The sequence below is a fragment of the Lichenostomus cassidix genome, chromosome 2 (assembly GCF_008360975.1).
Source record: "Lichenostomus cassidix isolate B80296 chromosome 2, HeHo_3.0, whole genome shotgun sequence".
NCBI classification, from domain to species: domain Eukaryota; kingdom Metazoa; phylum Chordata; class Aves; order Passeriformes; family Meliphagidae; genus Lichenostomus; species Lichenostomus cassidix.
In genome coordinates this window covers 302,298-328,403 of record NC_139482.1, presented here as the reverse complement: position 1 = coordinate 328,403, position 26,106 = coordinate 302,298, and the positions used below count along the sequence as shown (strand labels likewise).

The 26,106-nt window shown below is 66.2% G+C and overlaps 2 protein-coding genes across 6 annotated transcripts; one reads left to right on the top strand and one right to left on the bottom strand.

Moving 5' to 3' along the window:
• The first annotated feature begins 107 nt into the window (after nt 1-107).
• Nucleotides 108-16,229, top strand: SLC4A2 (solute carrier family 4 member 2). Of its 5 annotated transcripts, none has more exons than XM_085049962.1 (24): nt 112-391; nt 1,149-1,203; nt 5,823-5,966; nt 8,453-8,618; nt 8,743-8,978; nt 9,086-9,210; nt 9,407-9,630; nt 10,357-10,493; nt 10,570-10,750; nt 10,836-10,971; nt 11,109-11,292; nt 11,370-11,484; nt 11,558-11,742; nt 12,238-12,451; nt 12,549-12,770; nt 12,915-13,063; nt 13,245-13,439; nt 13,520-13,750; nt 13,876-13,965; nt 14,239-14,405; nt 14,488-14,741; nt 14,982-15,151; nt 15,406-15,579; nt 15,689-16,229. In XM_085049962.1, the coding sequence occupies exons 3-24, from the start codon at nt 5,907-5,909 to the stop codon at nt 15,767-15,769; spliced, it is 3,696 nt and encodes a 1,231-aa protein (XP_084906088.1). In that variant the 5' UTR covers nt 112-391; nt 1,149-1,203; nt 5,823-5,906; the 3' UTR covers nt 15,770-16,229. The 5 variants fall into 5 exon arrangements, with proteins under 5 accessions (XP_084906093.1, XP_084906088.1, XP_084906089.1 ...); XM_085049963.1 differs by lacking the exon at nt 112-391 and adding an exon at nt 410-428; XM_085049965.1 differs by lacking the exons at nt 112-391; nt 1,149-1,203; nt 5,823-5,966 and adding an exon at nt 6,010-6,522.
• Nucleotides 16,230-25,909, bottom strand: FASTK (Fas activated serine/threonine kinase). Its single transcript, XM_085049971.1, has 10 exons — nt 25,758-25,909; nt 24,800-25,403; nt 22,053-22,523; nt 21,337-21,485; nt 20,898-21,114; nt 20,610-20,769; nt 19,965-20,056; nt 19,081-19,702; nt 18,665-18,779; nt 16,230-16,875 (listed from the first exon to the last, which is right to left on the bottom strand). The coding sequence occupies exons 2-10, from the start codon at nt 25,356-25,358 to the stop codon at nt 16,789-16,791; spliced, it is 2,472 nt and encodes an 823-aa protein (XP_084906097.1). The 5' UTR covers nt 25,359-25,403; nt 25,758-25,909; the 3' UTR covers nt 16,230-16,788.
• Between the last annotated feature and the right edge of the window lie 197 nt (nt 25,910-26,106).

Genomic DNA, 26,106 nt, shown 5'->3' with positions numbered 1-26,106 from the left:
CTCCCGTCAGCCCCAGCGCCGCCCGGCCACACCTCCCGGCAGCCCCAGCGCGGCCCCGCCCAGCCACACCTCCCGCGATGGCACCGCCCAGCTGCCCCACCCCCGCCCCGAGGTTCCGGGTTCGATCCCCGGCTCCGCCCGCTCGGGTCCCCGTCGGACTCCCCGGGTCCCCTCGCTCGCCCTCCGTGGGACAGCGGCTCTGCGCGGGGGCCCTGCGGGGATCCCTTGCGGGGATTCCTTGCGGGGACGGTGTCCGCACCCGCCGGGTGGGTGCCGGAAGCGGTGCGGACCCTCCCAGTGCCGCCCCGCCCCGTCCCGCCCCCCCGAGCGCGCTCCCGCCGCTCCACCCCGCGGGGACGCGCAGACCCGCCCGGCGCGGCAGGACTGTCCGGTAAGCGGCGGCACCGGCAGCGGGATCGTGAGCGGAGGTGGGGCTGCCGGGGCGCGGCGCGGCCAGTCCGGTCCCGGTGCTGGTCTCGGTCCCGGTGCTGGTCTCGGTCCCGGTGCTGGTCTCGGTCCCGGTGCCGGTGCTGGTCCCGTCCCGGTGCCCCTGCCCTCCCGGTGCCGCCCGTCCCGGTCGGTGCTGTCCCAGCTCCCCGCACGCTGCCCTCACCGAGCCTCCTCCGTTCCGCTCCCTGCGCTCCTGACCCGCCCGCCTGCCCGCGGCAGCTCCGCTCCCGCTCCCGGTCCCGGTTCCGTCCCGCCCCGCCCTGGCAGCCCCGAGTCTCGGCGCGGCCACGGCTCTGCTTTCCCCCGCTGCCTCGCCGGGGGTCCCTGCTGCGGTGGGAGGGTTCAGGGGGGCTGTGCCGTGTTCCGGGACTCCGGGTCCCCCGGCACATGGTCCGGGTGCCTCGGCTCCTTCGGCTGCAGGTGGAGCAACACCCAGCCCCGGGCATCCCCCAGGACCACTCTGGCACCCCGGAGACCCCCGGGGAACCCCCCTGGACCCCTACCGGGCACCCCGGCACCGCTGTCCTCCCGTTCAGCAGCGATGAACCTCGGCCCCTCCCCGTCACCACTGGAGCCACGTGCAGGGTGGTCTCCGGTGACCCCAGACCCTGCTCCCGGGGTGACGGTGGGTCGCAGACGCCGCGGGGAGCAGGGGGGAGGCAGGACTCTTCACCCATCTTCATCCGTCTCTCTTTCAGCGAGGCTGCTCCATGCGCTTCCCCCGCGGCGCCTGAGCCCGGCAGCCCTCGGCAGGTGAGAGACACGGGGCTGAGGAGGGGACCAGGTGTGTGTCCCTGTCGCCTGGCTGGAGCCGTCCTGCACCCACCCGCTCCCCGCGAGAGGAGGGGTCCGAGGGGTCCACAGCACCAGGAAGGGGACTGGGATCCTCCAGCCACCTGCCACCGTCCTGCTCCCCCTGAACGGAGGGCCCGAGGGGCCTGTGGGGTCGCACGGTGCCCACTGAGAGCGGCCGGGTGCCGGGGCACTGCCCCTTGCGAAACCATCCGGGGTTGAGCAACACCGGGCACGGCTCCAGCCCGGGGCTCTCCCACGGCGCGTGGGCTCCCGTGGCCCCGGAGCGCGTCCCCAGGGAGGGAGGCAGCAGGTTTGGGGTGGGAGCAGCTTTTGGGGGCTGCGTTGCCTGTGGCTCTTCCCCTCCCCAGCTGCAGAGACCCCTGTGGCCTTCGATACGGTGTCAGGAGTGGAATTGCTCCGTGGTGGAATTATGTTGGCAGCTCCCAGTGCTGCGGGAAAGGGCTCCGTGCCTGCCCTGTCCCCCCACGGAGGGGGGCTCCAGTGGGGACCCCGCTGTCGAGCCCTTCGGGGTCGCTGCACCACTTCAAGCGGTTGCCAAAAAACCTGGGATTTGATCGTTCTAACGATCCGCTGGCACCGGCTCCCGCGCCTCCCTGCCGGCAGCCCTTCCGCCCGCACTCCCGGGGGCTCGGGGGCCGGGAGTGGGGCTGGCCCCGTGCCCAGGTAGGGCTGTACCTGGTTTGTCACCTGTCCTGGGCGGGCAGCGACCCTGCAGGAGATGGGGCTGGCAGAAGGGTGCAAAGGACGGGTTGGGGGACCCTCCTGGCACGTCCCGTCCCCTGGGAAGGGCTGAGGGTGACCCAGGTGCCACCCTGGCTGCGGATGCCATCCCAGCCGGCGGAAGGGAGGGGACCGTGGGAGCCGTGTCCCCGTGCTGTCCCCATCGCAGCCCCCACAGTCACAGCCTGTCATTAGACGGGCCGTGGTGGCCGCAGGGACCGGGCTGGCTGCCCGAGGACGCCGCACTGGGGCATTCCAGGGGCGTGAGGCCAAGGGGGTGGGCACAACCCTCGCCCGAGGTGGGACCCTGCGCTCGTGGAGGGGTCATGTCCCCCGTGTCCCCAAAGACGCCTGGGGCGGGGGCAGGGTCGCCGCGGGAGCCACGGCGAAGTCTTGGCAGAGCCGCACTGTTTGGATCCGAGGCTGCTCCATGGAACAAAGCCTCGCGCTCCCGCCGCTGCACCCGCGGGTTGTTTTCCTCCTGAGCCGGTATAAAACTCCTGGCAGCGCTCGGCAGCTCCGGGCACAGTGCGGCCGCCCGCGGTCCTGCTCCGGACACGCTCCGGCCGAGCCTCGCGGGCCTCAGCCGTGCAGTGCCGGGGGGCATTCCCGCTGGGCAGGACCCCATCCTGGGGAGGTGGGACCGACAGGAGCTGCTGGAGCCTTGATCTGACCGGGTCGGCGGGTGATGGGGTGAGTGTGGCCGAGCCTGTGCTGGGAGCGGGGGTGGCACAGCGCGGCTTACACCTCTCCGGTGGGCTCCGAGAGCCGTGGGTGGGTGGGCGTCGCCCAGCCCTGCCGCGGATGACAGAGTGGCTGTCCCTGTGGCCAGACCACCCTCCTCAACGGGGTGCCATCCTGCAGACACCAAGCTGTTTGCGTGTCCCCAAACGATTGTGGGGGGCAGCTGTGCCTGTCCACTCCTGGGGCTGGGATGGGAATAAGGGTGGGGACCACCGATGGCAATGGCAGGAGCCTCTCGTGGGTCTGGTGCTGCACGGGGGGCTCCTGGCCTCTCTGAGGTGGCGTGGGGTGCCCTGGCACATCCGTGACAGTGGCAGTGACAGTGGTAGTGGCACCACGTGGGTGCAGAGCTGTGATTCATCTCCAAATCCGGTGGTTTTGAGGTCGTGGGCAGCGGGGTGTGGGCAGGGGGGGAGGTGAATATTTTTGATGTTGGTTTCCAAAGTTTCAGTGCGTGAAGCTCTGCCGGGCAGTAGCCGGTGGTGTCTGGCCCAGCTGCATCCCATGGTGTCCCGTGGTGACAAGGGGGTGCAAGATCCCAACTACCTCTACTGGGGGGGATCTGGGAGGCACAGGGGGTGCCAGGATCTCCCGGTGGTCTCCCTGAGGAGCCAGGTGAGCTGGGGCGGGGAGCAAGGGGCTGCAGGGAGCTGGGAGGTCTCCCATCCTTGGGGGTGGGCAGAGTGCTGGGGCACCCACTGGGCCTCCTCCATTTCGGGGTGCAGGGAATGGGGGGGTCTCCTGACTCCCCTCTTCCTTGGACATGTCTGCCAGGGCGCTGGGCACACCCTGTGCCAGGCTATTCCTCCTGCCTGGCACATGCTGTGCTGGGGGGTGCTGCCAGCAGGGAGGCCACAACAGACACGGTGTGTACCTTGTCACCGAGGAGGCAGCCGGTGTCACCACCGAGGCTGGGGTGGCATGGGGATCACCATCGGCCTTGATGCCAGTGCCGGCACAAGCATGGGTGGCACATGTGTGTGCACTCAGCCCATGTCAGTGACTTGCCAGGTGACACAGTGGTGGCAGGAGATGTAGTGACAGGAGTTGTGGTGCTGCTGGTCGTGGGGGCACTGGCATGGGACAGTGGGCAGGAGGATGTTCGCTGCCCTTGGGGTCCCCCGCTCCCAGTTTTGTCCCTTCTCATGGGATTCTGGCTCTGTGCTATGGGCACCGTTGTCGTGGTGTGGACAGGCTGTCCAGAATGTGATTGTCCCAGTACAGATGTGGTTATCCTGGTGTGGACAGGTTGTCCAGGACGTTATTGTCCCCGTGTAGACATGGGTGTCCCAGCTGAATGTGCTGCCTGTGATGCAGGTGCCAGCATCATTGTCCCACTTCCCACAGTGCTCATTCTGCCGCCCCAGTGCTGGCAGCGCCGGTGGAGCCAGAGGTGGGTCCAGGAGTTCGTGTGCCCTCTGGGGCAGCCCCGAGGCAGTGTGGGGCGAGGGCCGAGCCCTCTAATCGCCTCAGCAGCTCAGGCAGGCCAGGGCCGGTCCCAGGAATGTGACTCCGGCGGCGCGGGAGCGGCCGTGGCGGCGGTACTGAGCGCCCATGGCAGCGGCAGGTCATTCCCGGTGTGGCCAGCGCTGGCAGCTGTCCGGGATCGGAGCCCTGCCCCGCTTATCGGGGCAGCCCGGCCTCGCACAAGGGGCCATTGTGCTGCGGGGCCGCCCGCGGGGCGCGGCTGGTGGCGATGCCAGCACTGGCACCGTCACGGTCCCGCCGCCGCCATGGCCACGGGTGTGTGTCCCGACCCTTCTGGCCAGGAGCAGGGCAAGGTGGTGGCACTGCAGCCATGGGGTGACGGTGGGGCCTTCCCGGGGTGTCTAATCCGGGCCTGTCCCCCCATCCTGGGGTGTGAAAGCACCCTGGCAGTGGTGCTGGCTGCGGGGCACCAGTCAAGGCTGGTTGTGGCCTCTTTCCGCAGGGCTGGTGTGAGCCCTGAGCTGTTCCTGGCCTCTGCTCGTCCGTGACTCAGCGACTGCCACGGAAAGCAGAAGTTCCCCTGTGCCCCCCCAGCTGTCGGTCATCCTTTCCAGTGGGGTCATGCCCTTGGCTCCTGGGCTCCACTTGTTCCCTGTGCCACCATCGGACCGGGTTCCCGCTGGGGCACCTAGGGGCCGGGGGGGCAGGACCCCCTTTTTGGGTGTTTTGGTGAAGCTCAACGTTCCCGAGAACAATCCCAGTGTGTTCCCAAACTAATCCCGAGCTGCCCGCGGGATTAAGCCCAAAAAGCTGCTTAGCGCCGGGAGCAGCGATGCCATCCTGCGCCGGCGCTCCAGCACCCACCGAGGCGGTGGCCCTGCACCACATCCCCGCCGTGGGAGGGTCCCATCCTGAGTTTGGGGGGGGGGGGGGCGTGAGTGCTGGCGGCGGCTTGGCGGGCGCCCCAGGAGAGCGGTGTGGCAGGGCGGATAATCTGCTTGCTGGAATGTGGATGTGCTGGCTCCGGCCCCGGACTGGAGCAGGGATTAGGGAGCAGCCGGAGCAGGGTAGCACCGAATTTTGGGAAAAGGTGGAATTCAGGGCCGTGGTGAAGCTCAGGAGCTGTGGCCTCAGCGTTCACTGGGTCTGTGACTCCTCAAGCTTCACCACGGCCACTGGGCTGGCACCCCAGAGGTGATGGTGACAAGGATGGTGATGCCACCCATGTGAGACGCAGTCATCCATCACCACCCTCCTCAGTCCCCACCGTCACGTGGGGCCACCTCCTGTGGCAATAAACCCGGCACACTGGTGCCAGAGTGGTCAGCACGGGGCCTGGGGAGCTGCCGAGGGGCAAGTGTGGGTGGAAGCTAGGTTTGGCAGGGGGAACTGGGGGGTTGTGGGGTTTCGGGAGGGTCGGGTGCTGCTGCGGCCCCCCGAGTCTGGCACCCTGCCTGCACCCCGCGGGGTTGGGTGCTTGCCCGGGGTCCCGCTGCCCCGGCTCCGCTCCCCTCCCGGCGTTTGTCTTGGCCACAGCTCTCCCATTCCAACCAGTGGCCAAGACAAACCAGCCCGGAGCCAGCCGGGCCCGAGGAGGGGCAGCCCTGGCCCCTGCCTGTGGTGCTGCTCCAGAGGGACCCCCTGATACCCCTCTGTGCCCCCAGGTTATGCTGCCCCGACAGCGTCCCCTGAGCCCCCGCGAGAAGGAAAAGGGCTAAGCCGGCTGTGCCGGGGGCCGTGCCGGCACCATGACCCACTCCCAGGTGTCTTCCGAGCTTCACCACATCGTCTCCTCAGCCTTCCAGAGCGTAAGTGCCTCTGCGGGGTCGGGCCTCGCGGCTGGGGTGGATGAGAGGCTGCACCCCTGATGATGCCTGCAGGGGTGACGGGTGGCACGGCGCAGCCCTCCTGCCTTGGCGCGCCTGGGGGATGCCCGATCGCTGGGCTGTGGGGCGCTGGCAGTGCCCACAGCCCCTGCCCCGCCGCTCAGGTGTGGGGCAGGGTTGTGGGATGCTGGCAGGGCTGTGTGGCTCCTGCCCCATTGCTTGGTTTTGAGATACCAGCAGTGCCCTGTGGCACCTGCCCCGTTGCTCGGGGCACAGCAGCTCCCGGGGGCAGGCTGGGCCAGCCGTGCCAGGGTGGCAGGTGCCCTTGGAGCCGGCACGGTGCCAGTGCCGCTGGTGGCATGGCTGTGGTGGTGCCCGCGGTGCCAGCACTGCCCCGGCGACGGCTCCCGGGACAAGTTAATGATTGACCTCGGTGTCACGCCGCGGCCGCCCGGTGCCGTTGGCAAGTCCCCGCCGCGCACACGTGACCGGGGATGGGACTGGCCCCATCCTCATGGAGTTCCTCCGGGGCTCCCTGGTAAGCTGCGGCCTAGGGGGGCTGCAGGGGGCTCTCTCCATGGTGCCAGCCCAGAGCACCGTGCCCACCTGGGCAAGGGTGACGCCAGGTGCAGGGCGATGGAGTGTGTCGGGTGCTGCTGGGGTGCAGGACGGAGCCCAGCAGGTTTGGGGCCGTGGGGCTGTGGCCAAAGGGGCTCGGGGGATCTGGGGGATCAAGGGGGTCGCGGGAACGGTGGAAGGGACACGGCGGGAGTGGGGGGATGCAGGTGCAGGATGTGGCCTGATGCCGTCGCTGCCATCACGTGGCAGCGTCTGTGTGCCAGGCTGGTGGGTGTGATGGGGGGGCGTGGGTGATCACCTTAGTCACCCCCTGTGTCACCGTCCAGGTTATCCCCCCGGGGGGCCCTGTGGTCACTGTGCGGTGGGGACAGGGATGGGGGACCACGGCTGTGCCCAAACATGACAGCTGGGCTGGGGATCGGGTGGGGTGACCATGGCACAGCCCTGGACCAGCAAGCGCTGTTGGGTACCCAGTCGGGGCGGTGGGAGCTACCCTGCCCTGCTTGGGGCTGTCCCTGCAGGCACATCCCGGTGCCTGGGGTGCCCCTGTACCCCCCTGCCCCCCTGTCCCCGGCTCCAGGATCTGCCTCGATCTGGGTGGGGGATGGGGGGGGCTGTGCAGCCCCCGCAGGGCCGAGGGGTGCAACACTGGGAGGGGATTTACCGGGGGGGGGATGCAGCACCGGGGCATCGGAGCGTGGCCGTGGGGTCGCTGCATTCCCGGGGGGGTGAGTCTGAGCTCGGGGGGGCCGCGGCTCCGCGGTGGGGGCTGATGCGTCCCGAGGTGCCCGTGCGTCCCGGGGGGGCCGGAGTTGGCGGGGGATCAGCGCATCCCGAGCGGGACCGGAGCATCCCGGGGTGGCCGGTGCATGCCGGGGGGGGCGGTGCATCCCGGAGGGAGTCTGTGCATTCCGGGGGGGCCGGTCGCTCCGCTGCCGGTGCCGCGGTGCCGCCGGTGCCCTCTGCGTTCGCCGTCACCTTGAGACGGGCGCGAGGCGGCTCCGTCAATATTTGGCGAGGCCGGGACGGAGCCGCCGCCCCCCCGGTTCCCTTCCCGGCCCCCACCTCGCTTCACCCCCACCCCCTCCCCCGGCCCCATCCCCGGCCGGTCCCGCCGCTCCGATAAAGCGCTGCGGGAGCTGCGGCGGGAGCGGCTCCGCCATGACTCAGGTAGGACCGGCCGGGGACGCGCCCCCCGCAGCCCCCCCGCACTCCCCCAGCAACCCCCCCGCAAACGCTAACCCCGCATCCTCCGCCGCGTCCCCGGACCCCCCCCGCAACCCCCAGTGCCGTGTTCCCCCCACAAACCCCCCTGCGTCCCCCATTCCTCCACATCCCTCTACTCCCCAGCCTTGCACCCCCTCCCGCCCCCAGCCCCGCCCCTGCACCCGCAGTTCGTGCCCCTCGAGCTGGGGTGCAGCAGCAGCACTGGGCGGGGGGGCACAGCACTGGGGGCTCTGTGGGTGCAGGGGCTGGGGAACGGGGCGGGGACAGCCCTGGGGGGTGTGCGGGGGGCACGGCACAGCACCAGGGCACCACACCGGGGGTGCTGAGGTTGTGCAGGGACACTGCACTGGTGGCGCTGGGTCCCGGTTCCCAGGAGAGCAGGGCACTGGGATACCCGGGGCACAGCGGCAGGGCCTGGAGCTGGGCTGCCGTGGCACAGGGGGTGGAGGTAACGCTGGAGCACAGTGCTGCTCTGGGGCTGCTGGGGTGCTGGGGGTGCAAGTGATGCAGAGGGGGCACAGCCTTTGGGGGCTCAGAGAGGCCCTGTCTGGGATGACCATCGCACGGGGCTGTGTGACCGGGACACGATGGGGGCCCGTGACACGGTGGGTGGCCGTGCCAGCGGTTCCGGGTGCCCACTCATCCCTGCTGCTGGCCCACAGCCCGAGCAGGAGGCGCTGGGTGCCGGCTCACCTGCCTTCGCAGAGGAGGAGGAGAAGGACCTGAACAAGGCGCTGGGCGTGGAGCGCTTTGAGGAGATCCTGAACGACGCTCACCCCCGCAACGCCGAGGAGGCTGGGCGCAGCTATGGCGAGGAGGACTTTGAGTGTGAGCGGGGCCAAGGGTGGGCACGGGGCAGGGAACGGGCAGGGAGAGGACACGGGGCAAGCAGGGAGTGGGGAACGGGCAGGAAACGCACAGGGAACGTGGCACCAACTCCCTGTCCTCCCAGACCACCGCCAGTCATCCCACCACATCCACCACCCGCTATCCACGCACCTGCCCCTCGATGCCCGCCGCAAGAAGGGGGTCCCAAAAAAGGGCAAAAAGAAGGCCCGGCGTGCCTCTGTCCCTGGAGAGACCCCCACCATTGAGGAGGCCGAAGAGGATGAGGATGAAGCATGCGACACGGAGACAGAGCGATCGGCGGAGGAGCTGCGGCAGCCCGGGCCGGCCGAGGCTGTGCAGGTGAGGGCAGGGCTGGGGTGGGGGCAGCTCTGTGCCCCCCCAGTTCCCCATGTCAGGGCACAGCTGGGGCACTAGAGGAGCTGGAGCTTAATCCCCTGCCCCTCCAGTTCTTCTTGCAGGACGATGAGGTGGCTGACCGCCGGGCAGAGGAGCCAGCGGCCACCGCGGCACTGCCCGGCTCGCCCCCGGAGCCCCGGGGAACAACGACCCCAAAGGAAGCCCAGGCTGGCAGGTGAGCTGGAGTAGGGAATTCTGGGGCTCTTGGGGAGTGGGTGGCATCCTCTGGCTGCCCCATGGCAGGGTTGGGGTGCACCAGCCCCCCCAGTCCCCCATAGGAGGGGTAGGGCTGGGCCACCCCTTCCAGTACCCCATGGCAGGATTGGGGTGCAGAGCGGGGCTCGGCATTGAGGTGGGCTCCTGCCTTGCAGCCCAGATGCAGAGCAGGGTGCTCTGGGGGACGGGGCAGCCGCCGAGGCTGGGTCCCCGGGTCGCCCTGCACCCAAGTCCCAGCCGGGGCACCGGAGCTACAACCTGCACGAGCGGCGGTGCATCGGCAGCATGACAGCCGCTGAGCAGGACCGCTACCAGAAGATGCCGACGGACGAGTCGGAGGCGCAGACACTGGCCTCGGCTGACCTGGACTACATGAAGAGTGAGTGGGGGGTTCCCTGTGCACCTGGGGCTGTGCTGGTGACAAGGCTGTGTCAAGTGGGGCCAGGACAGTCTGCCAGACAGTGCCAGTGGAGTGGGGCTGGGGATGGTAGGGCTGGCATTGCTGGGGATGGTGGGTTTGGGACAGCAGGGCTGGCAGTGCCAGGTTGCCTTGTGGCTGCAGCCAGGCTGGGCTGGGTGCAGGCACTGATCCTGCTCTCAGTGTCGGGCACAACGCAGGGGACCCATTGCTGGTGCTGGGGCTGGGCCGAGTCCCTGTGGAGTGTGGCCAGGAGCCAAGCCCAGGGCACCTGGAGCCTGTCATGGCAGTAGCAGTGGTGGTGGCTCCCCTGGGCACTCATCAGCCCCTGGGATTCTCAGCCCAGGCTTTCTCAGGGTGGTGGGTGACACTTTTGCTGTGGAGCTCCCAGGGGAGCGCAGCCAGGGCAAAGCCCATGTGCCAGTGGGCACGTGTGGGCCTTGGCACATGGAGCTCAGGTGACCCCAGTGCCAGGAGCCACCTCGACTCATGCTTGGCACTGCTGGTGCTGACCGAGTGACCGCCCAATGCTGCACTGGGATGATCGCTCTGCCCTGAGCTCTCCCAGGCAGGATGCATGCCACAGCTCCACAGCAGTCTGTACCAGGGCTCAGCGTCCTCTGTGCTGGGACTGGGGATGCAAGTCCCCACAGATTGCCCACCCCCACCATTGCTGACCCCCCTCAGGTCACCGCTTTGAGGATGTGCCAGGGGTGCGCCGGCACCTGGTGCGGAAGAGTGCCAAGGCACAGATGATCCACGTCAGCAAGGACCACAAGGAGCCCAGCACACGGCAGCGCAAGCAGGACCGGCAGCCCCACGAGGTGCGGGATCCTGGGGCAGGGGACAGGCTGGGACAGGAGGCTGTGGGGTCCTGGCAGTGACCCAGCTGTGCCTCAGGTGTTTGTGGAGCTGAACGAGCTGGTGGTGGACAAGAACCAGGAGCTGCAGTGGAAGGAGACGGCGCGCTGGATCAAGTTCGAGGAGGACGTGGAGGAGGAGACGGACCGCTGGGGCAAGCCGCATGTGGCCTCCCTCTCCTTCCGCAGCCTCCTGGAGCTCCGCAAGACCCTGGCCCACGGTAGGGAGGTGGAGACCACCCTGTGGGGCCCACGGTGAGGTGGGGTCCTGTCCCTGCTGGCCTCAGCCTCCCCTCCTTTGCCCAGGGGCCGTGCTCCTGGACCTGGACCAAAAGACACTGCCGGGGGTGGCTCACCAGGTGGTGGAGCAGATGGTCATCACGGACCAGATTCGGGCTGAGGACCGAGCCAACGTGCTGCGGGCGCTGCTGCTCAAGCACAGGTGGGCACGGGGGGCACGGACACAGCCCCCTTCCCCCAGGCTCTGCTCCCTGAGCTGTGGGGTTGATGCTGTCCCTGGGGTCCTGGCACTGGCTGTGCCATTGGGCCACCATGCACAGCCCTGGCCCTGTCCCGCAGCCACCCGAGTGACGAGAAGGAGTTCTCCTTCCCGCGGAACATCTCGGCGGGCAGCCTGGGCTCCCTGCTCGTGCACCACCACAGCACCAACCACGTGGCTGAGGGCAGCGAGCCGGCGGTCACTGATCCCCTCATCGCTGGCCATGCGGCCGAGCACGACACACGCGTCGACGTGGAGCGGGAGGTGGGTGCCATGGCCCCCCAGCCCTGCCCGTGCCCTGGGGAAGGGTCTAAACCCAGTCCCCCACTCTGTCTCCACAGAGGGAGGTTCTCACCCCCACACCTCCGGCTGGTATCACTCGCTCCAAGTCAAAGCATGAGCTGAAGCTGCTGGAGAAGATCCCAGACAATGCTGAGGCCACAGTGGTGCTCGTGGGTACGGAGGGGTGGGCAGGACAGGGGGGTGGGGACCACGTGCTGGGCACCCTGCTGACCCCTGTGTCCCCCAGGCTGTGTGGAGTTCCTGGACCAGCCCACCATGGCCTTTGTGCGGCTGCAGGAGGCCGTGGAGCTGGATGCGGTGCTGGAAGTGCCCGTGCCTGTGCGGTTCCTCTTCGTGCTGCTGGGCCCCAGCAGCACCCACATGGACTATCACGAGATTGGGCGCTCCATCTCCACCCTCATGTCTGACAAGGTCCGTGCCCCAGGGCATTGGGATCCTGCTGGGGTGGGGGGCTCAGGCTGTGCCGGGCTGGGGGTTTTGGGGCTGTGCCAGGATGGGGGTTCAGAGCTCTGCTGAGGCTGTGCTGGGCAAGGAGCTCAGGGTTGTGCCAAGGCTGGGGGTTCAGGGTTGTGCTGGGGCCAGGGTCTTGGGGCACCACTGGGTTGGGGGTTTTGGGCTTTGACCAGGCAAGGAGACCTCAGATGGGATGGACTGGAGGGCTCAGATTATGCTAATGCTGGGGACTCAGAGACACACCAGGATGAGGGCTGGGGAGCCTGTTGGGGCTGGGGAGCTTGGGGCCATGCCAGGATGGCATGCTGGGGTCTCATGAGAGGCCATACTGGGGTGGGGACTAGGGTTCTGCTAGGGTTTGGGGCTCAGGGCCATGGCAGGGCCAGGGCCATGCTGAGGCTCTCTGGACACCGCAGTGCTGTGGGGTGGGCACTGACTGCCATCGCCCCCCAGCAATTCCACGAGGCTGCATACCTGGCTGACGATCGGCACGACCTGCTGAACGCCATCAACGAGTTCCTGGACTGCAGCGTGGTGCTGCCGCCATCCGAGGTGCAGGGCGAGGAGCTGCTGCGCAGCGTCGCCCACTTCCAGCGCGAGATGCTGAAGAAGAGGATGGAGCAGGAGCGGAGGCTGCTGCTGGAGCCTAAGTCCCCCGAGGAGAAAGGTGCCAGGGGCAGGGCTGGTGCCCAGGTGGGGTTTGAGGGGGTGTCCCAGCTGTTGGGGTCTCACTGTCTGTCTGTCTGTGCATCCACCCCCCCCAGCACTGCTGAAGCTGAAGGTGGTGGAGGATGAGGCCGAGGAGGATGATGACCCCCTGAGGCGCACGGGTCGCCCCTTCGGGGGGCTGATCAGGGACGTGAAGAGGAGGTACCCCCACTACCTGAGTGACTTCCGTGATGCACTGGACCCCCAATGCATCGCTGCCGTCATCTTCATCTACTTTGCTGCTCTGTCGCCTGCCATCACCTTCGGGGGGCTGCTGGGTGAGTGGGGGGCTGTGGAGGCCTGCAGAGGGTGGCGGGGTGCTGCAGGGGTGTGCTGGGTGCTGCCTGGTGTGTGTGCCCCAAGGCAGGGCCATGACAATGGTGTGCAGGGCCAATCCTGATGGTGTGCCTGTCCTGCTGCAGGGGAGAAGACGCAGGACCTGATTGGGGTGTCAGAGCTGATCATCTCCACGTCGCTGCAGGGTGTCCTCTTCTGCCTGCTGGGCGCTCAGCCCCTGCTCGTCATCGGCTTCTCGGGGCCACTGCTCGTCTTTGAGGAAGCCTTCTTCACGGTGAGGGGCTGGGGTCTGCCCTGGGGGCTGGCGGAGATATCCCCACCCTGGCCCCATTGCCCAGGGCAGACATCCCCGCAGCCCTCCTGCCAGGGCTCTGTCACACAGCCCAGGGCTCTGTCCAACCTTGCAACCATCCTGACCCCCACCTGTCCATCTACCTGTCTGCACGGCTGGGCAGTTCTGCACGTCCAACAATCTGGAGTACCTGGTGGGGCGCGTCTGGATCGGCTTCTGGCTCATCCTCATCGTGCTGGTCATGGTGGCCTTCGAGGGCAGCTTCCTGGTGCGTTTTGTCTCCCGCTTCACCCAGGAGATCTTTGCCTTTCTCATCTCTCTCATCTTCATCTATGAGACTTTCTCCAAGCTGGCCAAGGTGAGCTGAGGGGGATGAGCCTGGGGGGCTGCGGCAGGGCAGGGCAGGATGGGGCTGAACATCCCATCCTGCTGCTGCAGATCTTCCAAGAGCATCCACTGCATGGTTGCCTGAGTGTCAACAGCTCGGCCGAGGCCTGGGACAATGGCAGTGCGGCCACAGCCAATGCCACAGCCCCGGCCACCCGTGGTGCCACCAAGGTCACGGGGCAGCCCAACACGGCACTGCTCTCCCTTGTGCTCATGGCTGGCACTTTCTTCATTGCCTTCTTTCTGCGCAAGTTCAAGAACAGCCGCTTCTTCCCCGGACGGGTGCGTGGGGATGGCCATGTGGCCATGGGGCTGGGGTGAGCCTGGGGCCATGGGGCTGGGTGAGCCCAGGGGGGCTGGGGTGAGCCAGGGGGGCTGTGGCTAGGCTGGTGCTGGTGTTCCCCCAGATCCGGAGGCTCATCGGGGACTTTGGGGTGCCCATTGCCATCCTGGTGATGGTGCTGGTGGACTACAGCATCCAGGACACCTACACACAGGTGAGCAGCCACCCACCCACCCCCTGGGCAGGACCCCTCACCCCACACCCTCCTGTGGATCCCTGTGCCCCATCCCACTGTCCTGGCTGCAGGTCAGCAGCTCCATCCATCCCCAGCACAGCTGCACCTGCTCAGCCACCTTTGGCTCCCAGCATCCCCCCTCTCCCTTTGAGTCTGGCTTCTGTGGGTCCTGGTGCCTCCAAAGCCCACTCACTCTGGGGGACACACACAGAGTCCTCTCCTCAGCATTTCTGTCTCCCCCACCCCCTGCAGAAGCTGAGTGTGCCCAGTGGGTTCTCTGTGACAGCCCCAGACAAGCGGGGTTGGGTGATCAACCCCCTGGGCGAGCAGAGCGACTTCCCTGTGTGGATGATGGTGGCCAGCGGCCTCCCCGCCATCCTCGTCTTCATCCTCATCTTCATGGAGACCCAGATCACCACGTGAGCGCAGTGGGGCTGGGCAGGGGGCATTGGTGGGGCAAGGGGAGCCTGTGCTGTGCCAACCATCTGCCCTTGTGCCCAGGCTGATCATCAGTAAGAAGGAGCGGATGCTGCAAAAGGGCTCTGGGTTCCACCTCGACCTCCTGCTCATCGTGGCCATGGGTGGTTTCTTCGCCATCTTTGGGCTGCCCTGGCTCGCCGCAGCCACCGTGCGCTCGGTCACCCATGCCAACGCCCTCACCGTCATGAGCAAGGCCGTGGCGCCTGGGGACAAGCCCAAGATCCAGGAGGTGAAGGAACAGCGGGTTACCGGGCTGCTGGTGGCCGTGCTTGTCGGTACGTCTGGCCCTGGGGACCTGGGGGGACTGCAGTGCAGAGCAGACAGCCCTGGGAGGCTGCAGTGGGGAGGGGGCAGCGTGGGGAGGGGTGCTGGGGCACCTTGATCCCTGGCTAAATTGGTGTGGCAATCCTGTCCCCAGTGGACACAGGGATGTGGGACTCTCCCCGTGAGAGGGCGAAGTGGGACTGGAGGGCTGTGCTGAGCCCCCTCCCCAGGCTGACACCACTCTGGCCCAGGGCTGTCCATTGTCATCGGAGACCTGCTGCGGCAGATCCCGCTGGCCGTGCTCTTTGGCATCTTCCTCTACATGGGTGTCACCTCCCTCAACGGCATCCAGTTCTACGAGCGCCTGCAGCTGCTGCTGATGCCTCCCAAGCACCACCCCGACGTCACCTATGTCAAAAAGGTGGGGAAGGGGCCTGGGGAGGATCCTCAGGGGCAGGACCCTTGTCTGGGACAGCAGCCAGGCTGTGCCACCCTTGGGTGGGAGCACTGGGGTGTCTGCAGGACAGGCTGTGGCAGAGCCTTGTTTAGGGGGGCAGAGGAGGACAGGGTAGGGACAGGGCAGCCTGTGGGTAGCCCTGGGCCAGGCAGTGCCCGCGGCGGGAGGGGAGCGCAGGGCCCAGCCGCGCCCCGGCCCTGACAGCTCTCCGTTCCCAGGTGCGCACGCTGCGCATGCATCTGTTCACCGCGCTGCAGCTGGCCTGCCTGGCCGTGCTCTGGGCAGTCATGTCCACTGTGGCCTCCCTCGCCTTCCCCTTCATCCTCATCCTCACGGTGCCGCTCCGCATGTGCCTGCTCAGCCGCATCTTCACCGACCGGGAGATGAAGTGTGTAAGTGGCTGCGGCACTTGTCCCCCCGGGGCGAGGCGAGGGCGGCGGGCTGCCGGGGAGGGCAGGGTCGGGGTGGCCCTCGCTGCCCCTCAGCCTCTGTGTCCTGCAGCTGGACGCGGCCGAGGCCGAGCCCATCCTGGACGAACGGGAAGGCGTGGATGAGTACAACGAGATGCCGATGCCGGTGTGACACTCGCCAGCGGCTCACGGCCGGATCCCCGCACGTGGGGCCGGGGGCAGCGGCGGCGTGGCCGTGCCCCGCGGGGATGAGGCCCCTGCGCTGCCCAGGCCCTTGGAGGGCACCTGCCAAAGAGACGCCGACCCCAGGCTCGTGGCCCTCGGTACAGCCCCTCGGCCACCTCCTGTCCCCATTCCGGGACAGAGCCCTCCGGGCCCCTCCAGCAGTGCTGCGGTCCCCCGCAGCCCCTCGGCTCCCGCCTGACACTCGGGCGGCACTTGAGCCCCGCCGGGGTTAATGAAACAGCAATTCAAAGGCAATAAACAGCTTTATCCCGAGCACGGGGCTCAGGGCAGAGGTGCTGGGGACCCCCTGCCAAGGGGAGCCTGCTCTGGCCTGTCCCTGGGGGGCTGCCGGGGTGGGGGCCAGGGCCCCCCGCTGCCTTCGACTAATAAAGAGACCGGACTTTGCACACTTTTCACCAGTTTTATTGGAAAGCTCCCCCCTTCCCAAGCACCCCCCTCCTCCTGGCCCAGGCCCTGGGAACAGCCCCCTGCACACACCCGCTCCAGGCCCTGTATATGATCCACCACAGCCCCCCAGCACCCCATGGAGGGGCCAGGCCCAGCCCCCCATCCCAGTGGCTGCGTTGGAGGCACAGGGACACCCCCAGTGCCCAGGGGAGCCCAGGCCTGGCCCCTGCAGCAACACAGACTGGGCTGGGGTGGCAGAGCCGGGGCAGGGGGACCATGAGGGACCTTCCCCCCACCCCAGTACTACCACACCCCATCCCACGCACCCCTCAAGTCACAGCCCGGCCCCCCCATAATGGCAATAAATAATCTCACACTCCCCCCGCCCCACAGTAGGAGCAGATGCTCATAGCCTGTCCCCACCGCCTGGCCCCCCAGAATGGGGAGCGTATCCATATCCCCCTGACCCCCTGGGATGGGGGGCAGCTCCATATCCCCCTGCCCAGGGGAGGGGCTGGCAGCACCCACCTGGCCCCCCACACCCCCCGGGTCCGTCCCTCAGAAGCGCAGCTCCCTCAGCTTCTGCCGCAGGTAGTGCTTGGCCTCCTCGATGCCACTCACCTTCTCCAGCTCCGTGTAGGGCAGCTGTGAGGACAGGCGTGACATCAGAGCAGTGATAGCATGTCTGGCCCGACCTGTATCCCCAGTACCCTCAGCCCCCAGCCCCATTCAGCCTTCTGTGGTGGTGGGAGGAAGAACCAGGACACAGGACCCTCCCTGGAGAAGGAGGGCAGCGCGGTTCCTGCCGAGGCGATGGAGGCAAGTGTGGACAATGGCATGGGAAGTGTAGGCAATGCCCGTCCAGCCTTAGCTCAGCCCTGGACAGGTGGTGCAGCCACACACAGGGAGCAATGTCAAGCCTCACCCCACCCTTGAGCCTCCATGAGAGGTGACAAGGTAGTGGTGGGGCTGAAAACTGCTGGTCCAACAGCCCTCAGGGCACCACCAGCACTCACTGAGCAGGACTGAGGGTCATTGGGACTCATGCTCCAGCCACTGGCAGCACAGGGGAGGGATAAAGGTTTCCTCAAACCACAGGTGAGAGCTGGGGGTATTCACCTGGAAAGAGAAGGCTCTTGGAGACCTTTCAGAGCCTGTTCCAGTGCCTAAAGGGGCTCCAAGAGAGCTGGAGTGGGACTTCACTGGAGGGACAGGGCAATGGGGAGTGGCTTTCCACTGCCAGAGGACAGAGTTAGATGAGATATTGGGAAGGAAATTTTCCCCGTGGGGGTGGGGAGGCCCTGACACAGGGTGCCCAGAGAAGCTCTCACTGGCCCCTGGATCCCTGGCAGTGTTTAAGGCCAAGCTGAACAGGGCTTGGAGCAACCTGGGATAGTGAAGGTGTTCCTGCAATGGCAGGGGGTGCCACTAGATGGGCTTTAAGGTCTCTTCAGCTGGGTCCCTGCTGTGCCTTCTGCAGGAGGGACACAGACAGCCCTGGCCAGCCTGGCCCAAACACCAGCTCAAGGGAGAGCTGGCCCTGCTCTCCGCCCAGCCGCGCTGCTGGGCAGCTCCCAGGTGATTCCTTAGCAGAGTCACAAGACTCTGGAGCTCTGCACAAACACAGGGCTCTGGGCTGCTGAGCTCTACAATGAGGAGGAGCCGGTGCAGGCATGGCCCAGAGGCAGCAGGGAGTAAGGCAGTTTGGGAATGGCGCGGTGGAACCCTGGTCCCCTCTGCAGTACAAGAATGAACAGGACTGAGGGCTCATTTCCAGAGCTGTTTTCCTCAGAAAGATCCATCCTCAGGCTAAAACCACCCACAAACAAGCGTGTGGGAGCTGCATATCCTAAACCAACACCTGGAGTTTCTCAAAGAAGCTGCAGACCTACGGGCTCTACCAGTCCCAGCACTCAGCAAGGAGCAGCTGGGGCTGGAACCAGGGCAGGCAGGGCTCTGGCACAGAAGACGAACCAACCTCCCTCCCTCCCACCTCCTTGGCACATGGGATCACGGGTCACCACGCGTGGACCGATGTGTGTCCCCACCTGATTTCACCCTGAGGCCCCACACCCACTGCCACCACTGTGGCTGTGTCTGCCAGCCCAGGCTCCCCTTCCCCTCACTCAGGTTGGGTCTCAGCTCACAGGACAGACTGTCCCTTGTCTCTGCTTTCCATCAGGGCTGGTGTCACCCACCAGCTGAATGGAAAAAGTCCTGGATGGGGTGGGGGAGGGCAAGAAGGAGCCATGAGGATGAGTCATCCCTGCTTCCTCTCACAGGGACAGGAGTGTTTACAGTGGGGATGCCAGGTCCGGGCCCATCCTTCCATGGGGATGCCAGCTCTCAGCTCCGGGTCCATCAGATGCCAGCTCACAGCCCATCACCCACTGTGTCCCCTGGCCCCGAGGAGGTGGGGGCAGCCCCCACTTACCTGCACTAGACAGTATCCCAGCAGCCGCAGGTGCCTGTCCCTCATGGCCCGGGAGCCTACCAGGATGTCGGAGTTCTGGCAGTAGTGCCATTTGTCATTCACTGACAGCACCACCCTGCACAGGGGACAGCAAGGAGTGCAGTGTCACCCCACCCCATGGACCCTACTCCCCAGCACCATGGCAGCTGAAGGGCAGCACCCCAAATGACCCCACACCCTGCTGGTGGCAGGGACAGCTGTACCCAGCATCTCAGGGCAGTGGGGACACGGGTCTGTGGGTACCCCATGGCACTGGGCAGGAAGGGCTGACCCCAGGTCTGAGTGTCTCAGCGGGCAAGAGCCCAAGGCAGTGCCAGGGTGGCTGTCCTGCCGAAGGGACCAGGGACATGGCCTGGGGACATGGCCACGCTCCATACCTCTGGATCTCCTCGGCTCCCTGTGGCTCCTCGCCTGGCCCCCGCTTGGAGCTGGGCCGGCATGGTGAGGGCGGAGGGCCGACGTCCTCGCTAGCGGTGGGGCTCCGCTCCTCTGGTTCCTCCTGGGCCTGTTCCCCCTGGAAGCAGCTGTGTTTGTGGCCAGGGCAGCCAGCAGCCTCCTCCTCCTCCTCCAGGATCTTGCTGATGGGGAACTGGAAGAGGGAGGTGGTGGAGGCGCGGGGGGAGCAGTCAGGGGTGCTGGGCGGTGGTGCCGAGAGGCACTCGGAGGGGCTGTTGAGTGCAGAGCTGCCCGGGCTGCCCAGGGATGGCTCCTTGCTCAGCCCACAGTAATAGTCTGAGGGGGGCTGGAAGCAGGGCCCCCCCGGGGCTGGGCAGAGTGCCGGCAGGAACCGCCCGGCCCGGCTGCTCTCCCGGGGGCCTGGGGGGCTGCTGGGCGTCTCTGGAGCGAACGGGGCAAAGTCCTGCAAGTCCGAGGTGAGGGCGAGGACACTGGAGCGCAGAGACATGGTGGCGGGGGATGTAGCTGGGGGAGCCCTGGAAGCTGCCGGGACACGTGAGAGAGGCAGCACTGTGCCTGAGTGGTTGATCCACAGCAGGAAGTCTGCAGGAGAGAGAACAGGGATCAGCGACTGATGGGACATGGGCTCGGGAACTCTGTGCCCCAGCTGGGGCTCTGTGCCAGCAGATGCACAGGGTAACCCCCCTTCCTGAAGTGCGAGGGCTCAGGGAGCTTTGTCCCAAAGGCAGTGTCACAGGAAAGGCAATAACAAAGCAGCCAGAGCTCATTCTGCTCCAAGTAACCTCCCACTCTCAGCCCCCAGATCCCACCTGGCAGTCCTCTCCCCACTGCCCAGAGGTGTTACCTGTGCAGTACCCTGGGGGCAGCACCTCGTCCTGCCGGTAGCATTCCTCCCCCACCAGCTGTCGCAGTGCTTCGGCCACCAGTCCCTTGTAGCTGCAGGGAGAGGGGACAGTCAGAGGGGTGCTGCACAGGCTGGCCTGTCCCCGCAGCACTCTTGGTGCTTCCATGTGGAGATGGGAACCCACAGGAACAGTAAGCAGAGAGCCGGAAATTTGGGCTCAGCTGTTGGGGGGCAAGAGGGGATGGGCTCCAGTTCCTTTTGCAGAAAAGCTCTTCAGTACTGGGACACCAAGAGCCCCTCAAAAAGGGCTGCCCACCCCTGGCATCACTGCCCAGGGCATGGGGAAGTCCCCATCCCTGGGGAAATTTAACAGCCATGTGAACGTGGCACTTGGGGACATGGTCAGGGGTGGCCTTGGCAGTGCTGGGGGATGGGTGGACTCAGGGGTCTCTGAAGCTTTTTCCACCCAAACAATTCTGCAATTCTAAATGATTCCATGATTCTACAGTGCTCCCCCACAGGCTTTGGAGCTGCCATAGGGGCGTTTATTCCGGCACTATCCAGAATCCTGTCACAGTGGGTCACAGACACCCTGTCCCCCACTGCAAGGACAGCAGAGGGGTGCTCCCCCTTGCCCCCACTGACCTGTACTTCCTGTTGGCCTCGTCGGCGGTCAAGGCGTGCTCGAACATGAGGACGCGGTAGCGCGGGTCGAGGCGAGGGCCGCTGTACTCGCGGAACTCCAGCTCCACCGCCGCGTCCAGCAGCGACAGGTACCGGCGCACGATCAGCGCGTAGGGGCTGCCTGCGGGGGCAGCCGGGATGGAGCCCACCGGGACGGGCATCCCCTCACCCAGCCACGCTGCTGGGAACCACCCTCACCCCAGCCAGGGCTCTGCCAGCTGGGAGCGCCCCAGCAAGGGCCCAACGTACTCATGACATTGGTGATGAAGGCTGGGGAGAAGACCTGGTGCAGGACGGTCTGGGGGAAGTGGCTGAGCTGGAACATGGACATGAGGATGTTGACGGTGGCCAGTGGTGAGCTGCCAGCCTTCTGCTCCAGGATGGCCTCCAGCTTGGGGAAGAGCTCGACGTGGTTGGAGGGCCGGTAGTTCATCCGACTGAAGGGGAACACCAACTTCTGGATCACCTGTGGCAGGAGAAGAGTGTGGGGCCAGGGTGGGACATGGGACAGGTCAGGGCCACCTGCCCAGTGCCACAAAGAGATGGGTGTTCAGAACCTGCTGGGATTTGGGGCATGGCCTCCGGTCCCCTGCAATGTGCTATCACAATGGAGAAGAAGGGCCATGGCTCCCCCAGCCCAGGTGTGCCCACATATGGAGGCGACCCCCCAGGTGAGGCAAGCACCCACCTTGCTGTCAAGCTGCTCCCCACGCTTGAGCAGGAAGTTGGCGATGGTGTCGAGCAGCCGCGGCTCACGCAGCCGGTGCCGTGCCACGTACTTGGCGATGAGGGCCATGGTGTAGGGGGTGAGGTTCTCTGCCTTCCGGGGCAGCCACTCTGCAGAGCCAACACAGCAGGGAGGCTGTCACAGCTCTGTCCCCACCACACGTCCTCTGCAGCCACCACAGCCCGGGCAGGTGGGAGGACAGGACCAGACAGTAGTGCCAGTCCCAAAAATCTCAAAAGCCAGGCAGCTCCTAAAAACCCTCAGGTAGGGGCCAGGTGAGAGGCTCAGGCAGATTCCTGTCACACACAGCCAGAAGGCACAGCTGGAATGTGCACAGGTGAGGCTTTTCTGTAAAACCCCACCAAAACTCCACTGTGCCCAGCCAGGAGGCATTGTGGGAAAACAGTCCCTGAAGGAATGGGGGGGCTCCCAGCCTGTCAAAAGAGCTGGGCTGGGCAGTCAGTGACAAGGGAAGCCATGACACAGGGCTCCTTCTGCTCCAGTTCCGGAGCTCAGCAGGGCCCCAGCTGCGGTTGTGACCACCCAAACAGGGCCAGGGGAGGAGTCTGCGAGGGCACCACCCACCTGGCCAGCGTCCCCCACGTCCTCTGCCTGACGAGAGCCCTGCACCTGCCATGTGGGTGGCAATGCTGGGACACCACCTGGGCACCCCTCACCTGCCATGCTGCGAATGAAGCGCTCCTGCCGGTTCTCGTAGAAGAGCTGGGAGCTGAAGATGGCCTCCAGGGCCTTGTTGTTGGCCTCCTGGGCACACAGGGCCAGCATCTCATCCAGCAGCGCCAGCTCATGCTCCCGCATGGCGCTCACCTGGCCCAGCGTGTGCCGCACCAGCCGCAGGATCTTGCGGTTGTTGATGAGCTGCTGGTCGGAGGCTGCGTGGCCCTGCAGCGCCTGCGCCCGCAGCCGGTAGTAGGAGAGGAGCAGGAAGAGGGTCTGGGGGTGCCGCTCCTTCTCCAGGTGCCGCTCCAGGCTGCTGAGGCACGACTCGACCAGCGGGTGGGGGCTGGAGGGGTGCAGCCTCATCACGCTGCTGAACACCATCGACACATCCTTCTGGTTGAAGCGGCCCAGGCGGCTGCGGGACTCGTCCTCCAGCACCCGCACCAGCGGTGACTCCCCGGGCAGCCCTGCGGGGAGGATGGGTACAGGTATGGCTCAGATCCTGGGCTTGGCTCAGCCCCCTGGACACAACTCAGTCCCATGGCACAACCACCACTGGAGCTTGGGCAGTAGGCTACTGCTGTGACCAGGTGGATGTGCTGCATCAGTGACCAAACCACAAAGGGGAAGGGGAAGGCAGAACATCAGAGCATCTGCACCATAGAAAACACTGTGTGGAGCTGTGGGGTCATTCCCACCCATTCCACTGGAACGGGACCCCTGCAGCTCACCTGTAGGAGCAAGGTTCATTTCCTACATCAAGCCTCAAACATCTCAAAGACAAAGAACTCATAGAATCCCAAAATCCCAGACTGCTTTGGGTTGGAAGGAACCTTAAATCCCATCCAGTTCCACTCTGCTGCCATGGGCAGGGACATTTTCACTAGACCAAATTGCTCCAAGACCTGTCCAACCTGGCCTGGAACACTTCAAGGGGCTCTGGGCACCCAAAAAACTCACCTTAAAAAGTTCATTTAAAAAAAAGTTGTAGTTGGAAAACAACTGAGACATCCCACATGACCAAACTAAACCCTGTTTGTTCCAGCAGGGACTAATCCTTTGGCTTTTTTGACCTTCTCCCATTTCCCAGCTCAGCTTTAGCCTATGCGACCTGGCTCCTGGTGAAACACTTCCCTGCAGCTCAGGACGTGTTATCCAGGCCTGGGCACAGGCTCAGTGCCTTGGCTGTCAGGAGGGATCACCTCAGCAGAGGCAAAGAGCACTGGGGTCCTGAAGCCCCCCGTCACCCCCAAGATTTGGGTGGTCACAGGCTGCGGGGCAGCGCAGGGTGAATCAGTGTGGGTTATTGTTAATCAGAACTCAGGAGGGGGAACGTGCAGAATTGGTCTGAGCAGCCCCTTTGTTCTGTAAAAAGGCCTCAAAAGAAAGTTGGAGTTTGTGTTAATGAGGGGAGAGGAGGCAGAACAAAGTGGGGGGCACGGCAGAGCTGTGGGGGGCCCAGCAAGGGGAGCCTGGTGAGGGCAGCGGCACCGGCAGCTCCGGCTCGGTGTCAACAAACACAGGGCGCCGCCGGCCTGGGGGGGACGGGCAGAACTGCCTCCCCACCCCCGGCAGGGGCTCGAGTTACTGCGTCAACTGCGGCCAGGCAGCTCCACCGAGCCCTGGCTGGGGAGGCAGTGGGGAATGGGAATGAGAACAGGATGCAGGGAGCCACAGGTGGGAGAGCAGGCACCCACCAGATCATGGAATCCTGGAATTGTTTGGGTTGGAAGGGTCCTTCAAGCTCATCCAGTTCCACTCCCTGACATGGGCAGGGACACCTTCCACTAGACCAGTTACTCCAGGGATAGGGCAGCTACATCTGCTCTGAGCAACCTGTGCCAAGACCTCACCACCCTCTCATGGAAGAATTCTTTCCCAAATATTCCATCTAACCCTACCCTGTGTCAGTGGAAAACCATTCCCCCTTGTCCTGTCACTACAGTTCCTTGTCCAAAGTCCCTCTCCAGCTGTCTGCAGAACAGAGGAGCTCCAGCCCTCAGAGCACCTCTGTGGCCTCCTCTGGACTCACTCCACACCCTTCTGCTCTTGGGCTTCAGAGCTGGAAGCAGCACTGCAGGTAGGACCTCACCTGAGTGAGGCAGACAGGAAGATTCCCCCTAATGCCCTGCTGTCCACTCCTCTTTGGATGTAGACCCCATTGCCTTCCTTGCAGCAGGAGAACTTGCAGGGTCACCCTGGCCCACAGAAGGGTGAGCCTCTGGGATGCAGCCTCCCTGGGACACAGCCCCTCAGGATGCAGCCTCCCCAGGGCAGTAGCACTGCAGCAAAGCTGCACAGGAACTCAAACACCTCAAACCCTCTCTACTGTACAGTGACGCCCAGTGACATGGCACTTGTGCCCTCCAAGAGTTCAGCAAAACCCATGGTCTCCCCCATCGGTGCTCAAGTGTTTCCTGGTTTTCAGGGCTTGGAACTCAGCTCCAGAAGTGGCTGATCCAAATCCTGCCAGGCAGGGCTGCCCACCACCATGGTTCCCCTTGGCTCCAGCATCAACTTCCTGGTCAGCCAGGGACACTCAGCCTTCCCACCCTGGAGGAGCAGAGCATCCCTGCTGAGCTAAGCCCCCCAAGCCCTCCTGCCCCCGATCAGAGCCCCCAAGGATCACAGCTCCGTCTGCCACAAATCCCCCACCATCCCATAAATCCCCACAAACCCGAGCCCTGGCCCCTGTTGCGGCACTGTGCTCCCCACCCTGTTCAGACCCCCAGGGGTGGCTCACCCAGCGCGGCCGCTGCGTACAGGCAGTTGACGATGCTGAAGTTGTCGAACTTGGCGCAGCCGCTGACAATGGCCTGGCAGAGCGCGTGGAACTCAGGCTGCTCCAGCACCTGCCCTGCGGGACCGCGGCCGTCCCCGGCGCCCATGGGCGGCCCTGGCTGCTGCTGCAGGAGCTGGCCCAGCTTGTGAAGCGCGATGGGGTAGTGACTGGCCGACACTTTGCCCGGGTTCTGCGTGACCCAGCGCAGCACCTCGCCCACGCTGCGTGAGCGCTCGATCAGCCGCTTCATGGTGAAGAAGGTGTCGTAGCTCATCTTCTCGTGGATGAAGTTCCAGCTCTTCCTCTTGCCATGGGCCCGGCCCCGGCCGCCGTCCGGGGGCACGGTGGGCAGCAGCCCATGGCCGTACGGGTCCAGGGGCAGCAGCAGCCGCGGCCTGGCCTTGCCGGCGCAGCAGCAGGCGGGGAACATCGCGGCACCGCGGCGCTCACGGGCAGCCGGGCCCCGCGGGCCCGCCCGGGTCAGAGCGCGGAGCCATGGGCACAGCAGCGGGCACAGCATGGCGGGGGCGGCGCGGCGCGGGGGGCTCCGCGGCTCCGGAGGACCCTGCGGGACAGAGCGGTGGGGACGTGACGGGGGGAACGGCGGGACGGCCGGGGCGGCGGGGCGCACGGGCGGCCGCGGGCACTCCCCGACCTGGCAGGGACTCCCCCCATCCACAGGGATCCTCGCCCCCGGGTGTCCCCGCCCGCACAACCCCCCGGCACCGGGCCCGCCGCCCTGTCCGTGCCCACGTCTCGCCCAGCCCCGTGGTGCCGGTACCTCCGGCCTGCCCGGTGTTCCCCGCCCCACAGCGCCCGCCCCTCTCCCGGGCACACACCGACCTCCAGCCGGTACCAAGCCCGCCCAGGCCCCCCCGGCGGGATTCCCCAACCCCCACCCGGCCCGGTCCGGCCGTACATGGCGCTGGCGGCCGCTCGGTCCCGCCGCCACCGCTGCCACTCAGCGCCGCCGGGACAGGGACACGGCCCGGGAGCGCGGCCCTGACGCCATCTTCCCGCGGCCCCGCCCCACGCGCGGCACTTCCGGGGCGGTGCGGGCGCGCGCTGCATGCAAATCACCGCCGCGCCTCCACCAATGAGCGAGAGCCCGCTGGGAGCGGGGCGGTGCCGCCAGCGCAGGCGCGCTATGGCCCTGCGGAGCGCGTGGCTGGAGGGCCAGGCCCCGCCCCCTCCCGGAGCCCCGCCCCCCGGTCCCGGTTCCCCCGGTCACCCTCTCCCGCCACCTCCCCCGACCCACGGCGCAGCAG

Excerpts from the sequence above, each read along its gene's own strand:
- SLC4A2 (XM_085049962.1), top strand. The coding sequence starts at position 5,907 with ATGACCCACTCCCAGGTGTCTTCCGAGCTTCACCACATCGTCTCCTCA. Across the intron at positions 13,966-14,238 it reads TCCAGGACACCTACACACAG|AAGCTGAGTGTGCCCAGTGG; the intron begins GTGAGCAGCCAC and ends CACCCCCTGCAG. Across the intron at positions 15,152-15,405 it reads ACGTCACCTATGTCAAAAAG|GTGCGCACGCTGCGCATGCA; the intron begins GTGGGGAAGGGG and ends CTCCGTTCCCAG.
- FASTK (XM_085049971.1), bottom strand. The coding sequence starts at position 25,358 with ATGCTGTGCCCGCTGCTGTGCCCATGGCTCCGCGCTCTGACCCGGGCG. Across the intron at positions 20,770-20,897 it reads CTTCATCACCAATGTCATGA|GCAGCCCCTACGCGCTGATC; the intron begins GTACGTTGGGCC and ends CTGCCCCCGCAG. Across the intron at positions 20,057-20,609 it reads GAGGCCAACAGGAAGTACAG|CTACAAGGGACTGGTGGCCG; the intron begins GTCAGTGGGGGC and ends CTCTCCCTGCAG.